Genomic DNA, 16024 nt, shown 5'->3' on the forward strand with positions numbered 1-16024 from the left:
CAAAGGAAACAAACAAACTACCTAACATGTGAAATAAAACATTGATATCAAGCAAAAAGCTGCCTTTAATGTTCGTTTTTCAAGCTGACCTGCCTTTAAGAAATTCTGCAGGAAGTACTTTAGAGTAAGGGGAAACGATTCCTGGTTGTCTCTCAAATCTGAGGAGTACGGGATATGGTAAATATGCAGGCAAATATAAAAAGTCATGTAAGTCTGAATATGTCTCCTTGTTTGTTTGGGGTTTTTTTTGCTTTTTAAAAAAATGTGGCATTGTCTGCAGTGATGACCCAGTATTTTGAAGTATATTGACATTAATATGTAATGTATGTGTGACTGTGTTACAAACGTTTTGTACATGAAAATAGGATCATGAAAGGAAAGAAAAATGTAAATAGAACACATTTACTATCATTTTCTAGAATTAAATACCCTCTTGCTGATGAAGATTGTTATTGTAATCACTACACTATGGAAATAATATTTAATTGTGTTTAAAATGTTTTAAGAAAAGAATAGTTGAGCCAGGCATGGCGGCACATACCTTTAATCCCAGCACTTGGTTGGGAGGCAGAGGCAGGCAAATCTCTCTGAATTCCAGGCCAGCCTGGTCTACAAATTGAGTCTAGGACAGCCAAGGCTACACAGAGAAATTCAGTTTGGGGAAGGGGGGCGGGAATGGGAGACATGTGAAAAAACCAAAATGGTGGTTAATACAGAAATTCATGGTTTATCATAGTGGAGAGAAAGGGCGAGAATAAGGGTCAGTGACATGCTAGTCATATAGACACATACTTTATTCCCTTTCCCAGAGGACCAGGGACTACTGGGAAAGAGAGGGAAAGTCAGAAGTAACCAGAGGTCTAGGAGGACTAGAGCAAAACAGTGTCTTGTGTACATGGCTGATGGCTGCACTCAGAAACTCACGGCAGCTGTTTGCCTGCTTAAGATCTACACAAGACCAAGCCAGTCAGGGTTTTAACACGGAGAGGGTAGGTGCTCAGAAGCCCTCACAACTGAGGGGTCATTGACAGGTGATGGCTTCCAGTAGAGACTGAAGCAGTTCTCCTCAAGGGTGTGGTCTTGGTGGGCACACTGGGCTCCAGCATACAACATCACACCCAGGAGTATATAGGCAGCACAAGTTGATTTAGGTCCATTGTTTCTAAGAAAGTGGGAGGTGGGAGAGGTGGCTCGGCATTTGAGAGAACTTTATGTTCTTGCAGAGAACCTGAGTTCAGTTCTCAGCACCAACATGATGGCTCACAAACATCTGTAACTTCAGTTCCAGGGTGTCTAACCCTCTTCTGCTCCGTGGACACCAGGCACATGCGAGGTATACTCATGCAGGAAAACACTCATTGACACTAAATAAAAATACATAGATCTACAAAAAGAGGACATGAATTTGAGAAGTGGGGAGGAGATGGGTTGGGTCATGGAGGAGTTCAGGGGAAGAGTGAGGGGTGTATATGATCATAATTGTATTAAACACTTAAAGAATTATAAGACTATTTAAAGAATAAAAGCTGGACGAACGATTCATAGACAGAGTCAGTTATGGCCTCCACAGGCATCTGTATACCCATGCACATACACATGAATAAATAATAAAAGACCTTCCTTAAAAACAAAGTGAAGAAATGAAAATGAAACTAGCATGCAAACAGTACACATGAAAAATCTGCAGAGAATGGAGCTAAGAACAGAGAAGCCCGTAAGTGAAGTGGATACTGACAAAACTAAACAAAGAGCCGTCGTGAAAATTTGAATAACTGAGTGCAATCGTAGAAAATGACCAGGAATATAGAAAACCTGCACACTATCAGTCAACTGCACCTGACCAATGTGTTCAGAAACTACAGCAGAACACATATTCTTTTCAAATACAAATTGACTAACCTTTAGGACAGACCACAAGCTAATCATAAAACACACTTTTGAGTCAACAGTTAAGTTAATGCCAATTTAAATTATGTTAAGTATATTCTCTGACCGAAATAAGATTAGACTAGAAATTAACAACAGAAAGAAATTTGGGGGAACCTTACTTGGAAATTAAACAACACACTTCAAATGGTAATTTATGAGTCAATGAAGAAACCACAAATGAAAGCAACCCAGGCAAGATTCATGGCTGTACGCATGCAATGCTTAGCCACTGTTTTGTATGTGGTTTTTCTTCATCCAGGACCTCATGTATGTCAGGCAAGTAGTCTAAGGGTGAGCTACACTCACAGAGTATTGTGTGATTATGTTGTTATACATCTGAAAGAAAATCAGAAAGGAAAAACTCTAAAAACAATAAACACAAAGTAGGAAAATAGTATTGAGAAAAAGAAACTCAGTAACCTGTTCTTTGAAAAGATGAATGAAAATGATGGTTAGCTAGAAAAGAGAGGATACAAATTATTTTTTAAAAGAAATGCAACAAAAGACATTATTACAGAACTTAGATTCTACAGAATGTTGTGAAGAGGTTGACGTCAACAAATAAACAAATTTCTCAAACATGTATTAACAAACTTTACACCAACATAAATTATACTAATTCTCTAAAAGTTAGGAAAATTAAATTTGCGATTGTGTGAATTACTTTTCTTATTGCTGTGGCCAAATAGCAGGCAAGAGGCAAGGGAAGACAGTTTGTTTTGAGGTACGTGGTATCACAGTGGGGAGAGTGCTGTCACGGAAGCTTGATGTGGGACCAGTCACATTGCATGTGTAGTCAGGAAGCAGGAAGAGACCGGAAGGGCTGCTGGGCGAGGAAATTTCAGAGGGGTTGCCCTCTTGGTGCATGTGAGTCTCAAAAACCTCAACGCTCAGACCCAGTGACTCACTTCCTCCAGCAAGGCTCTGTCTCTCACCACTGAAAAAGGATAAACTTTGAAATGAGCACCACAGCCTGGGACCAACTGGTCAAACCCTGGACCCCACTGAGACAGTTCAAGCCAGAACAGTGATGAAATAATGTCCTCAGAAAAGAAAAGATAAAGCTGTCCTGGCGAACTCTGCCACGCAGTTTAGAAAGCAGTAGAGTAGTTCCCTCTTACTTGTGTAATAGATATTCTAAGACCCTCAATGGATGTCTGAACAGAGGGCTAAGGTAATTAAGGCCTTTCCATCTCAAGTAAGCACTTCCATGAAAACATGCTTTGAGTGTAGGTTGCTACTTCAAAGACTACCATAAATTTTCTTTTTACTCTTAACAATTTCATAGATAGAATTTTTTTTCATAGCATAGTTTTTGACATACAATTGGATTTTCAAGAACTTTTCCTCCCTCCCTTCCTTTCTCCATTTCTTCCTGCCTCTCTCTTTCTTCTTTCCTTCCTCCTTTCCTCCCCGGCTTCCACTCTTTCCCTTCCTTTTTTTCTTCCTCCCTTCTTTCTTCCTTCCCTCCCTTCCTTTCTTTTATCTTATTTTGGATATCTGAATTGCCAGAGTCAGTATTTTTGTGATTTGGGGAGGACATTACTGTATAAAATCCAGGTTATTTGGACATAAGAGCCAGTTTCTGCAGATGACCTCATAACCCAGCAATTGAATAGCAAAGTGACCAGAGATACACAAGGAAGAAGCTGATTCACATCCTAGGTGGTAGAGAGTAGGGAGATGCAATATTTCATCACACCATTCAGAACAGTACACACTTTAGAAATTATGAATTGTTTCTGAAGTTTTCTATTGTCTAATAAACATCTATGTAAATCCTACTATTAATATATTTAATGGTGAACATTTTCCCCCTGAGATTGGAAAACAAACTATGATGTCAATTTTCTGTATACTTCTATTCAAATGTCCCGGAGTCTATGTGGGTTATTAAGGGAGTGTGGAAGGATAATATCATCACAAGACATAATGTTTTGTTTCTGTTTGTCCTTTTCTTTCTTATAAACAAGGTCTTACTCTGTAATTCAGGCTAGCCTTGAACTCCCTATGCACCCAAGCCTGGCCTCAAACTACCAAACCTGCTGCCTCAGCCTCCTGATGACCTACTAGAATCAAAGGTGTGTGACACCATTCCTACCACCCAGGTAAAGGTGGCCTCTAAATCATCATCACCATCATCATCATGTGCATGTGTGTGTATGTGTGCGCATATGAATACTCTAAGGCTCTAATCATCACTTTTACCCTTACTGTATTGTATTACATATAATATAATACATCCCTATTTAAGACAGTATCACACAGCCTTCTTTTTTCACTTCATAATAATATTATAATATAATTATATACTATATTAATATCATATCACACATCATCTATCACATATCATATATCATATACATTATATAGTATAAAGTATATATATATATAATAAAATAGGATAGAAATAAACCCTAAAATTATGATGAATTAATTTTTAAAAATATTTCCAGACTATTCTAGGTAAGTACCGTTATTTTTTAACTAGTGGTAACAGTTGTGCATTAACAATGGATTTATGATATGGCTAAAACTATATACACTTCCAGAAGGAAAAATTTCAGAGAACGTTGACACTTAACATAAGCAAACATTTCTATATATGGCACCCAAAGCACAATCCATTAAAGTTCATTAATTAAAATGTTACCACAATTTAAAAATTTGATATTCTTCAATCTCACAATATAACTGAGAGAATAAAGGAGCCACATATTCTGAAAACACAACATGAATATGATAAGAGTTATATCCACGGTAAAGGCCCCCACAACTCAATAGTAAGAAGGCAATCCAATTGTAAAAGAAGGGGAAATTTAATAAGTGTTTCACCAGGAAGCCACGTTAATGGCTAACGAACGAGATAACATGGGCAGCATTATAAACCATTGGCAAAAATGCTAATTAAAGTCAATGAGATGCCACCATATGGTGTGGTATTAAAATGACTAAAAGAAGTTGACAATGCTAACTTTTGAGGACATGGAGTGACTGGAAAACTTCTGCAGTGCTAGGTGGTGTATAAAGCAGGTCAGCAAATTCATACAAGACGAAGTATGTATCACACGCAATTAGGTAATATCCCTCTGCATCTGACCAAGCAAATGGCAACGTATATCTACAAAGAGATCTGCACAGTAAGATCTGGAGAGTCACTATTTATAATAGATCAAAACAAAATAATCCAATGAGCTTTAACTGCTAAGTAGATCAAGAAAGGAAACACAGCCACACAGCAGGATACAACTGAAAGAATGAGAAGCCTACAGATACACAGCTGTTTGTGAAAATTAAGCAGAAGCCATAGGAAAACCTCCGGCAGCGCATAACACCTTGTATCTGAAACATCTAGAAAAGGCACAGCTTTAAGGTAAAAACTGTCAGAGAGAGACTGGTCAAAGTTGCTCCCACTGGGGAGGGATGCTAAGTGCTTGAGGGAATGTAGACTTTTTGCATTGATGGAGGTATTTTAACACTAGAGTACTGAGTGTTACATAACTGTACATATTTATTAAAATTCACCAAAGTGTACATCTACCATAAGTTTATTTTACATTTATTTTTAAAAATGCATAGAAAATTCATTCCTTAGTAAGTTTATTTTGTTTAGGTTAAAATTGCCAGTTTTGCCTTTCATTGTGGGTACTAACAACACTATATTTAAAATAATGACTAAAAATATTTATGTTTTTTGTAATTGATTGGCAAAGTCAAGCAGCTTTGTTGAAACAAAGTAAGACAACTTTGAATAATTTTGTTTTTGTTTTAATTTTTTTCATCTGAAATAGCCATAGTTTCCCTGTGAATTCATTTGTAAAACATTTGTTTTTCTTTTTTGAACAAGGGATTACTTAATGTCAAAACATAATTTAATAATAAAATATACCTTCTGAAAACATCTACAAAGATTTTTTTCCCTTTACTAACTATGATTATTTTGAAATTATCACTGGTGAAAGTGTTTCATTTATTTATACTCATCAATAATTAAATTTCAAAGGAAATAACATCCTAATTGTAAGTGGCCAGCTAATGCCTTGTTCTGACCACATTATACATCTTTGAAAGTTCAGTATTTTGCAGGAAAAGAAGCCTCATTTATGAAAAAGATTTGGGAGGGTGGGGCTAGACAGGAAATAATGAACCAATTAGTGAGAAATAGCTACAGAAATTCCTGATTAAAAAAGGCACAGAGTGGACAAGAACCCGGCAGAAACTAAAATGGAAAATTAATGTACATTTCGGTGTCTGTGTTTTCAGAGCAGAAAGAAAGGCTAAGATGAGTCCTTCATTGTTAACCATCTACTTTTCAGTACTGAACCAGGAAAGGACAAGCTGGTAAGGACCCACACTTAAGAGTACCATGTCTGTCTTTGAGGGTAGGTGTACATAAATGGAGTGCCTACATCATGCTGTAGAAATTTTTGTCATGGGGATAAAATGAAAGAGTTACACTGGCCTCAGGCAACCAATCTCCCAGCAATCTCCATTGTTGTTTCCATTCCTGGATCCATATTCTTCCTTCAGGTTAAAAGCCCACTGATGCTCCTCACAGCCCTCCCTCTGCCTCAACTTAAAAACAAACAATACCACTGTGATACATTCCTTTTTCTCCTCTGGCTTCTCTCTTTAAGATAAGTCTTGGGAGAGAAGCAACTAATCTCAGCCACTCATAAAAAGACGGAATTTTGTGGTCCTCCACCGAGTGGACTCGGTATGCCTAAGCTTTCCTTAGATTTTTTTCCATCTGAATTACCTCAACTGCCTTCAGAAAGATCCCATCCCTCCCTTGCTTCCTGTGTGTGCATGCTGGTGTGAAGCTCCGAGTTGTAAGGTTCGACACCTGCCTCCTCCACTCATTTTTCCAGGCTTCTCCTCTTAGGAACTACTGATAGGTTCATCATCATGCACACTCCAGGGGTGAAACTGATCACAACTTGCTGTATGGATGAGAAGATTGGAGGGCAGGCCTTTTCATGATTCCCATATGTCATTAAGTCCATTAGACTCATACATAAATCAGCTTTCTCTAACTCCTAGGCAAAACAAACCACAAAACTTTCCTGGGTATAGCCCTATGCTGTGTCCCTGTTTCCTGCGGGTTTGGAGCTTGGGTGGTGATGATCTGTGTTAGGTTTGAATCAAGATTCTCCAGAACCTTTAAGGGCCTCGGTTTGTTAGAGCAAAAGCCAGTTAAAGCAAAATCCTGTCCTGTGCAAACTCAACCCACTTTGGCTAGACTTCTGTCATGTTCAGCTGGGGCAAATAGCAGCAGTTACACAAGCAGAGCTAGCCTCCCGGATGCAGCAAACCACCATTCTGTGTTCAAGGTTTACACCCATGAGTGAATTCAGAGCAGACCCAGAAAGACAAAGCCCTCAAACCAAGCTGCTGCCAGCAAACACCCTCCTCAGATCAACAGCAGCTTTTATTTAACCTGCCATTTTCTTAGCCATGTGAAAAGATAACCATTTTATTAACCATCTTAGACTCCGAAGTATAAGACAGATTAATGCTGCTATCTGCAGGAAAAGAGATCCGAGATGCAAAGGTCTGGTCCCCATTTTAAAATCTTTTCACTTCCTCCTGACACCTGGGAAACGAATTTTTTCTGAAAAATCTTACCTCCCCCAAATTCAAAAGCCCTTCCCTGCCACATAGAAATGGGCATGGGTGAGACAGCCCTAGGAATTTTGTTGTATTGATAGCATCTCAGGTAGCCAGGGCTGACCTCAAACCTGCAGTCCAGGATGACCTTGGACTTCAGGTCTTTCTGCCTCCACCTCCGCAGTACTTGGATTACAGTTTGTGGGAACTGCTAGTGGGATTACATCTTTGTTTCTGTTTTTTACGTGATACTGGAGATGGCGTGCAGGGCTTCCTGAAAGACAAATCAGCCCTTCACTGAGCTACATCCCTAGTCGAACCCCGGACTTTTCATTGGGGGAAGATTTTTCTAAAAGTTCCGGATTCTATTCTCTCTCTCCCTCTCCCCACCTTCTCTCCTCCACTCACCCTCCCCTGCTGCTTCTTTGAAAGGTTGTTTTTTATTTTAACAAATTCGCTGGATCCGCCCCCATTTGAAATCACTCCGTGGTCCTCCAAAGGGGGGAGTCCTGGGCAGATGCTCGCGCCGTTCATATCAGGGTCCCTAGCCCCGCCTGCTGCTTGCTCTACAAGTAGCCCAGGCTGGACAACTCTTTCCAGAAGTTCCCTCCTTCCCGGCAACAGAGCGGGGCTTTGATTGCAGGGATCTCCGCAGCAGAGCCCGGGTGCAGGTCCCAAGCCTGGCTCAGGCTCACGGTCCTTTGTCCCCAGGTGCAGCCTTGCGGGGAGCAGCTGCGCCAGCTGGCGCCCAGGTGGAGTCAATGAAGCGCAGCTTGAGGAGGATGCTGCGCCCGGAGGAGAGAAAGGAGCTCCAGGGCGTTGTCTATCGCGGAGTGGATGAAGACATGGGTTGCTCCAAGGAATCCTTTAAGGTACTGGGGAATCGGCGGTTTGGAGCATGCTGGGGCGTTGTGAAAAGTGGGAGGCTGGGTCGCCTTGCGTGTGGTATTCTAATACTTTCCCAGTGAGCAAAGTTTAGAAAACAGTGAGCGAGCACGGAAAAGGCAAGGGACTTGAGTATCAGGACACTGAGCGCCTGTAAGTGCTGCTTAGGATCTCGGGAAGGTCCTTTGTTTCGCTTATTTGTTTGCTTAACTCCATCTCGCCAGGGGGTCCACTGATGCCAGAGGAAGTGTTCCCCTGAAGTACTTCGGATAGTTTACAGTATTGGAATCCAGGGACTGCATAAAGCCAGGATGAATTTGGAGCTTGTGCAGTTCCGCCCGAACGTTTAAGCAGATTTGTCGTTTGAACTGAAGCGCAACTGCTGCCGCTGAGGGTCTGCTGGTCAGAGAGCCAACAAGTGTGTTGGGGGGTGGAGAAGCATTTCTATCTAAAAGTGGAATAGAGAACTCGGTCGGCACTTGTAAATGGTGCCTAATAGAGACCAGGGAGGACGGGAGGACCGCTGTGGTGGGGCTTCTAGTTCTCAGTTCTCTGGATGTTCTGACCTACAAAAAAGTCCCACTTACTACCCTAGGTGTTGTTGAGGCTGTCGCTCTGCTCTGAAGGGTAGAGGCTGGTTCTTGGACGCCCCGAAAGCCCAGCAGACTTCCATAGCTTGATAGCAAGAAGGGAGGGGATCTGAAATGTCAGGGTACTGGCTGGCTTTTCAGTTCCCACTGGGAATTCTTTTCCACCCTGGAACCATGTCAATAGTTTTTTCGGGGGGAGGGAACGAAATGTTTATGCAGACACAAACTTTCATAGAGCTTTCTTAAACTTACAAGGGTTATGAGCTTCCAGAGAGTGTGCTCTGATTCACACGTGAAGTAAATATTAGAATACTTTTTAATTCAGTACTTGAAAATGTACCTCTTTATATATACATAATATATTTATATATAATCTGTATTATATTATGTAAATATAATATATTTATATTAATATATTATATAAATATTTATATCTTTTTATAATTAACACATGTTAATATGTAATATTTAATAACTATATAATGAATATGCAAATTCATCTAAATATATAATCTACATTACATATGAATATAGAACTATGAATACATATATTTGCACACATATAAATATGTGAACATATGTATATAGATATATATGTGTATTATATATATCAACTTCACAGCATTCCATGTGTGGACTGTGTCATCATTTATTTAACTACTTATGCACTGATACTCACTTAGGTCACGTTTGTTTGTTGGTTTTGCTGTTTTGTTTAGCTTTGATGTTTTTATCTATGACTGCAGATGTGGTTTCAGCCTCTGTGTGTGTGTTGGTAGCTCGGTCCTAACAGAAGCAAGAGGTATGCACAACTTTAGTTTTGGATGACAGTGTCCCTCTACTCTTTATTCAGAAACCACTGTCAATGTGAATGGGAAGCGTCCTGCCTCCCAGGAACCCATGCACAAAGCCTCCAGGTTCAGCATTGTTCCCCATCCCCTTAAAACTCAGCACATTAGCCTTGGCCCTTTGCTGTAGTAGGAAGAACACGTCCTGAGTGAATTTCAGTAGTAGGATGCTGTCATTACAATTAATGAGGGGCAGAAAGAAATGTTAAGATTAAAAAAAAAACCTCATATAAGTTGTTTTCTACAGGTTTGTGGAAGACTTTCTAGCCATCCCAGGCCTAATAGTTTCTTTTTGTTTTTACGTTAGTGTCTTTAGTTTCATTGACTAAGTCAATGAATTAATTCAGGTTACTACTTTCAAAAAATACTTTGGCATTTAATCATTCTTTGGCTGTATATAGTCTTTCATTTTAGTTTTCTTTCCATTTTGATCATATTCTGATTAGACATATTTCATTCAAGTAAACTAAAAAGAGATGGGTCTGAAGTCTGTAATTCAAAGGGCTTAATTTAGAACTAACTTTTCTAAAAATGATCTAGTACCTGTTGTCTTGAATATAATCATAGAACTCAGAATTCAAAAAACTACACTAGATTCAATTTATATGTTAATCCACTACCAATGTAAATATACAAAATAGTAGGAAACAATAAAAGGACAACGCAGTTCTGGGATAACACTGATATTAGCATGATTTTTAAGTGTGCTTTCCAGATTTGAAACTATGCAATCAAGTAAAACATTTGCCTAAATTATTTTTTAGGATATTTCTTAAATAAATAAATAGTGACCACGACAAAAATCAAAATAAAAAAATATACTGAAAGCCAGTTGTATTAAATGGTTTTATTTTATATGATAATTTACCTATGGGCATCCCAGGTCTGTCTTAAGAGCTTTCTTAAGGAATTTTCTCAATGCCTTATGACATGTCAGGTTCTGAACAGAGGCAGTGTAACAAGCTTTATGAATTCACGTGACATGTTTGCAGTCTGTTTCACCACCATGAACTCAATAGCATCTTGTGTACCTCTGAACCTACTCTTTCCTCTAAAGAGTGGGGAAGGTTCATGTCAACTACTTATCTCTAAACAGACTTGTAAATTGCTTTTTTGGGCACTGGAGATGGGAGGGAGAACCACTAATTATCATCCAAACGATATGAAATTCAAGGGCTAAAATGCTTTCAAATTGATTTAAATGAGCACTTTCTTTGCTAAGGCAAGGCATTAAGGGTGGGAAAGTCCTAAATCTTAAAGCATCTCAGTTTAATTGTTGAATATGTGTAAATCTGAGAATGGCTGGATGCCTTTGTCCTATCCTGTAGTTACTAAAGGTGCATGGAATTGTTTTTAAGTGGGAAAGTGACACTTTTTTTTTTTTTTGTCACTGGCAACAGAAAGGTAGTTTTAAGTTCTATCCTGTGAAAAAAGAGGTAAAATTCAAAGTTGAAAATTTAGAGATTTTAGTTTGTTCCATTCTCACATTTAGTGAATTAATCCTAATATGCTAATTCCTGCTCTGTCTGATAGTTGTTCTTTGCAATAGTGTTGTAGATTCCTTTAAAATAACATATTGGATTTTGGCAGCTATCTTTCATGGCAAAGTTATAGCCACAGGAGAATTCAAGCAACTTTCTTGATCTTTTGTTTGGGGACTGTTTCTGTGGTTTGAGAAAAAAGTATTTATCATGCTGCCTTGGTTTTATGCAAAGCTACCGCCTTGTGGTCCATTTTGGTTTGGGTCTTTGTGATGAAGAAGTTATTGAGAAATAACTTGGAAAACAATTTAGTCAAATGTTCTTACCTGGCTGTTGTTTGTAAGTCTGGAAGGTACAATGTTAAATAATTAGAATCTCAGTACTACCCCAGAACTGCAAAAGACTTCTGTGAATTCTTCCTATTTTGTACATTTAAGCTTCTAGCAAACTAAAAGTCACTAAGTAGCCTATTGTGTGTAAAGGTCTGTAGGGGGCTGAGATGTAGCTCAGCTGGTGGAGTACTTGCCTGGCATGGATGTAGACCTGGTTTTGAATCCCAGCATGGAATGAACTTGAGTGGTTGAACATGTCTGCAATCCTAGCACTCAATAAGTAGGAACAGGACAATCAGATATTCAAGGTCAACCTCAGCTCTATAGCAAGTTTAAGACTAACCCTGGGAATGCCTGAGACCCTGTCTTAAAGTCAGGCAAAAAAAACTTTATGCCCTTCTATGCTCTGTATGAAAGCTTCTTTCTTCCATTCTTCTCTAGAAAACAAAAATTACACATATGACCATGTCATGAAAAATGAAGCATACATACGTGTAGCAAACAATGAACACGGTACATAAAATGAAAGAGGAGGAATGAATCAGAGTGTCAGATTTTATGTTTGAATTCATTTGAGCTTGAGCACTGCCCTGGAAAGGACCCGTTGTGTGAGCTACAGCTACTGTGTGTTGGATTAAAGAGTGAAGCGGATAAAACCTAAAAGACATACCTGGTGTGGTGGCTCACACTTACAATCTGAATACTAGGAAGATAGAAGTGGAAGGATCAGGGGTTTGGGGCCGCGCTGGGATGCCTGGGATTCTGTCTTAAAAATACAAAGCAATCAAGTAAACAAGAGCCTAAATTCTTATAACACACATTTCAGTCATATTGTCCGTCACTGCATATGGAGTCCACTCCGCACTGTGGACACTAGAGAGTGGGAGGCTAGAGGAGAGGAGGATTTGCTCCTGACCTTGGCATGGCCTCCAGGAAGCAGGACTTTAAGGTCTAAGGGAAGCTGGGTTAGATAATATCTAACCATTCACTTCCATGGACATCAGTTATTCTAGATGTCTGACTGAATGGAAATCTCATAAAACAGTTGGAGATTGTTAAATCTTCCTGTAATTATTGACTTCAAAAGTGCTTTATATTTTGTGTGAGGCAGATGTGTGCAACTTTCAAATAGCTGAGTAAAGAAGTTGCTTATTGTGTCATGGATATTAAGTGAAAGTTCTTTAATTAGTTTTGTCAGGAGTTGCCCGGTTTTCAGGAATAGAGCCACTGTTTTAGATGCCTGAACAAGCCCCTTAGGGACTTTGCTTCAGGGTGATCCTGGCTCCCCTGTGCAAGGAGAGGCTGGGTGGAGGGTGACTGCAGGTAGGAGGGACCAAAAATACAGAACTTTAGCTTCCTAGACTTAGTAAACCGTACATTCAAAGATCCTTCCCCTTCTTACTGTTCTTGTCAGGAGTCTCCTAACTGTACAAAATAAGGGCTTTCAGATGACATGTGCACATACGACTTTACTGTGTGTGCTTTGATTATTTTCAGTCCTTCTGTTACTGATTCTATTATTGATTCCTCTTGCTGTAACTGAAATAAATACATTTCACCTGGCAAAACAAAGCCTTCTGTGTTTTTAAACGTATTATTTATCAGAGCACTTCTGTAAATTTTCTCCAAAACTTTTCCTGAGGCTTTTATCTTTGTGACGGATGTAATATTATGGTCAAGCCCCCAAAATATTTGCTTAATGTATTTAACAATGTGTAGCCATTTGCCTGCTTTGTGTTTTGTCTTGTGTTTTATACTATGTTTTATATTTATACTGTGTTCTTTAAGAAAGCTGTTTGTGGTAAGCATGGCAGTTTGAATGGCAGTAAAGTGTAAGGCTATTACATGACTAGTTGTATATCTTTAAGCTTTACCCATGCTTGTTTTAGGTAATGAACTTTTTACATCCCTCCAGGTGGACATTGAAGGAGATATGTATAGATTAGAAGACTTCATGAAGAGCCGAAGAAAACTAAGCAAATGTGAGGATGAAAATGTCTCCCCTTTGCATCATGCAGCAGCAGAAGGTCAAGTTGAACTGATGAAGTTGATCATCCAAGGCTCTTCTTGCGAAGGTAACCAATTGTGACAGTGAGGAGCCATAGAACTATCATCCTCTTCGGTTTGTGGACAACTAGAAAATACGCACCTCGGACACCAGCAGTGCTTATGGGTACACTGAATGTGAACACTATGTCTGGGGAGCTTGAGGGAAATTTGTGAGTTCTTCTTTAGGAGATTAGATGTAAAGCATGACCAGCCATACCAAGAAGAAACAAAGTCACTCAGAGAGAGTGAAATTTGGATAGCTTGGGCATGTCCTCTTGGAAATATCACATACACAATCAGAACTGCAGAGGACGGATCCCCCCTCTAGACAATTGCCTAAGAAGAAATGAATGGACATGGGTTAGGCTAACAGAGGTTGACAATAAGAGATAGCTAAGGGAACTGACAAAATGAGGATGGCAGAGGTGGAGTGGAGTGGACAAGAGAGTGGTGGGACACAGCCAGGGGAGAAGTCACTGGGAAGATAAATTAAGTAGATCATTTGCTACAAGCACATCAAGTAGAAAGGAGGGCCCAAGAAAGTCTATGTTAGAAAGCCCCTGTGATTACAGAAAGATGAATTATAAAACATGGTCAAGATAACAATCATTTTCAAGTTGTGTGCTGGAGCATCATGCTGCTTAATTGTTTGATGCTAAATAGAATTTTTGTCTTGCTTAAAGAGATTGGGGGTCAAACACATGTATGTGTGCGGTGGGTTGCAATTTAAGAACTTGAATGAATGAAAAAAATAGAGAAAGAAATTTTTAAAAGACAAAGAAACAGAAAACTTGCTGTCTTATGGCTCCCACTACTGTTGATAGCTACCAAGTCTGATTCACGAATACTTTTCCTTTCCTCAGACTTAGTGATATTCACCAATATTAACTCGTCATAGCTAAAGTGCAATGCAGGTCAAAGTGCATTCTATCCTCACACAGCATTCTCAAGGCAAACAATACCACATGTCATGGGGTTATCTTCTGGGCAGTTGCAAGCTTGAGTGACATCACAGCTGCATGGAGCCTGGCTATGATCTGCTAATTCTGTATTATATCTGCTAATCAACATTATATCACAGTAATAAAATTTAAATGCAGATAAAAAGTATAGCAACAAGAGGATCTAATTTTTAGATACTATGTAAAAATTTTTAACCCAATTTTTAAGATCCGAAAGTATTTTCACATAGTCTCAAATGGTGTCTGTTGGATAAATTTGAAGCTAAAACTATATCCTATTTCTACATTCTAGGACAATGCATCTGGTTTTAAAAACACTTGACACTGAATTTTGGAGTGGTTAGTTACTCCAGAAGTATTAAATACACCCCCAACAAAATTTAATGTGTATTTTGTTATTTCCTTAGTGCTGAATATAATGGATGATTATGGAAATACCCCACTACACTGGGCTGCAGAAAAAAATCAAGTCGAAAGTGTCAAGTTTCTCCTCAACCAAGGAGCAAATCCAAACCTCCGAAACAGAAACATGATGGCGCCCCTTCACATAGCTGTGCAGGGCATGCACAATGAAATGATCAAGGTGAGGCTGCTAGCCACCTGGCAGTGAGGCTGACCACGAAGAAGGGGCCAAAACCCACATCTGTCTCACTTCCTGTTTCAAAGTGGCCAACTGCAAGTGTCATGCAATGGCAAATGAAATGTAACAATTATGTTTTTTCTTGCCAAATGATTGCGGTGATGGTGATGAGGTGGAAGAGTGATGATAATGAGACAGAGAATAAGAGATTGTGATGGTGGTGGTGGTGACTCATGATTGATGGTGGTGATGATGATGATGGGAAGGCAACGGGGAGAAGGGTAGTGATAGGTGATTATCGATGAGGAAGATTGTGGTAATATTTGGTCATACTAATCACAGTTCAGCTTTTTGTGAGTTTTGATTTATCAGGTATTTTTAAAAAAAGCTGTGTGCCTTTATTAAACTCTCACTTTAAAAGTGTAAGTTAAGACTATTGGTGTCTCCATGATATAGCTGAATAAGAAGAGGCACAGAGAGAATTAAATAACCAACCTAAAAATGCACAACTGTTTAAAAAAAAGAGTTGTGTTTCTAGCTCCAGGCTTTGCCATTTAGATTTCTTTGATTCTGAGACTAAAATGCAAAGGATGACTAGAACAGTAGTAAAGGTACAACCCGTTGTTATGGTGTCCCAGTTTTGTTATATGAATAGCCAGATACAGGGGTCATATGGGACAATTTTACTTTCTTCTCCTTCTTCTTCTTCTCCTTCTTCTTCTTCTTCTTCTTCTTCTTCTTCTTCTTCTTCTTCTTCT

General features: G+C 39.2%; 1 protein-coding gene across 1 annotated transcript in view; it reads left to right on the forward strand.

Moving 5' to 3' along the window:
* Positions 1-8300: 8300 nt before the first annotated feature.
* The window catches only part of Trpa1 (transient receptor potential cation channel subfamily A member 1), a 44780-nt gene continuing 37056 nt past the window's right edge, over positions 8301-16024 (forward strand). Inside the window, exons 1-3 of the mRNA XM_055603424.1 lie at positions 8301-8411; positions 13591-13750; positions 15094-15269. Coding sequence (XP_055459399.1) covers positions 8301-8411; positions 13591-13750; positions 15094-15269 — 447 coding nt within the window. The remainder of the gene's footprint in view (positions 8412-13590; positions 13751-15093; positions 15270-16024) is intronic.

This window comes from Psammomys obesus, unplaced genomic scaffold (genome assembly GCF_907164565.1).
Source record: "Psammomys obesus unplaced genomic scaffold, mPsaObe1.curated_primary_1811, whole genome shotgun sequence".
Taxonomy (NCBI): Eukaryota; Metazoa; Chordata; class Mammalia; order Rodentia; family Muridae; genus Psammomys; species Psammomys obesus.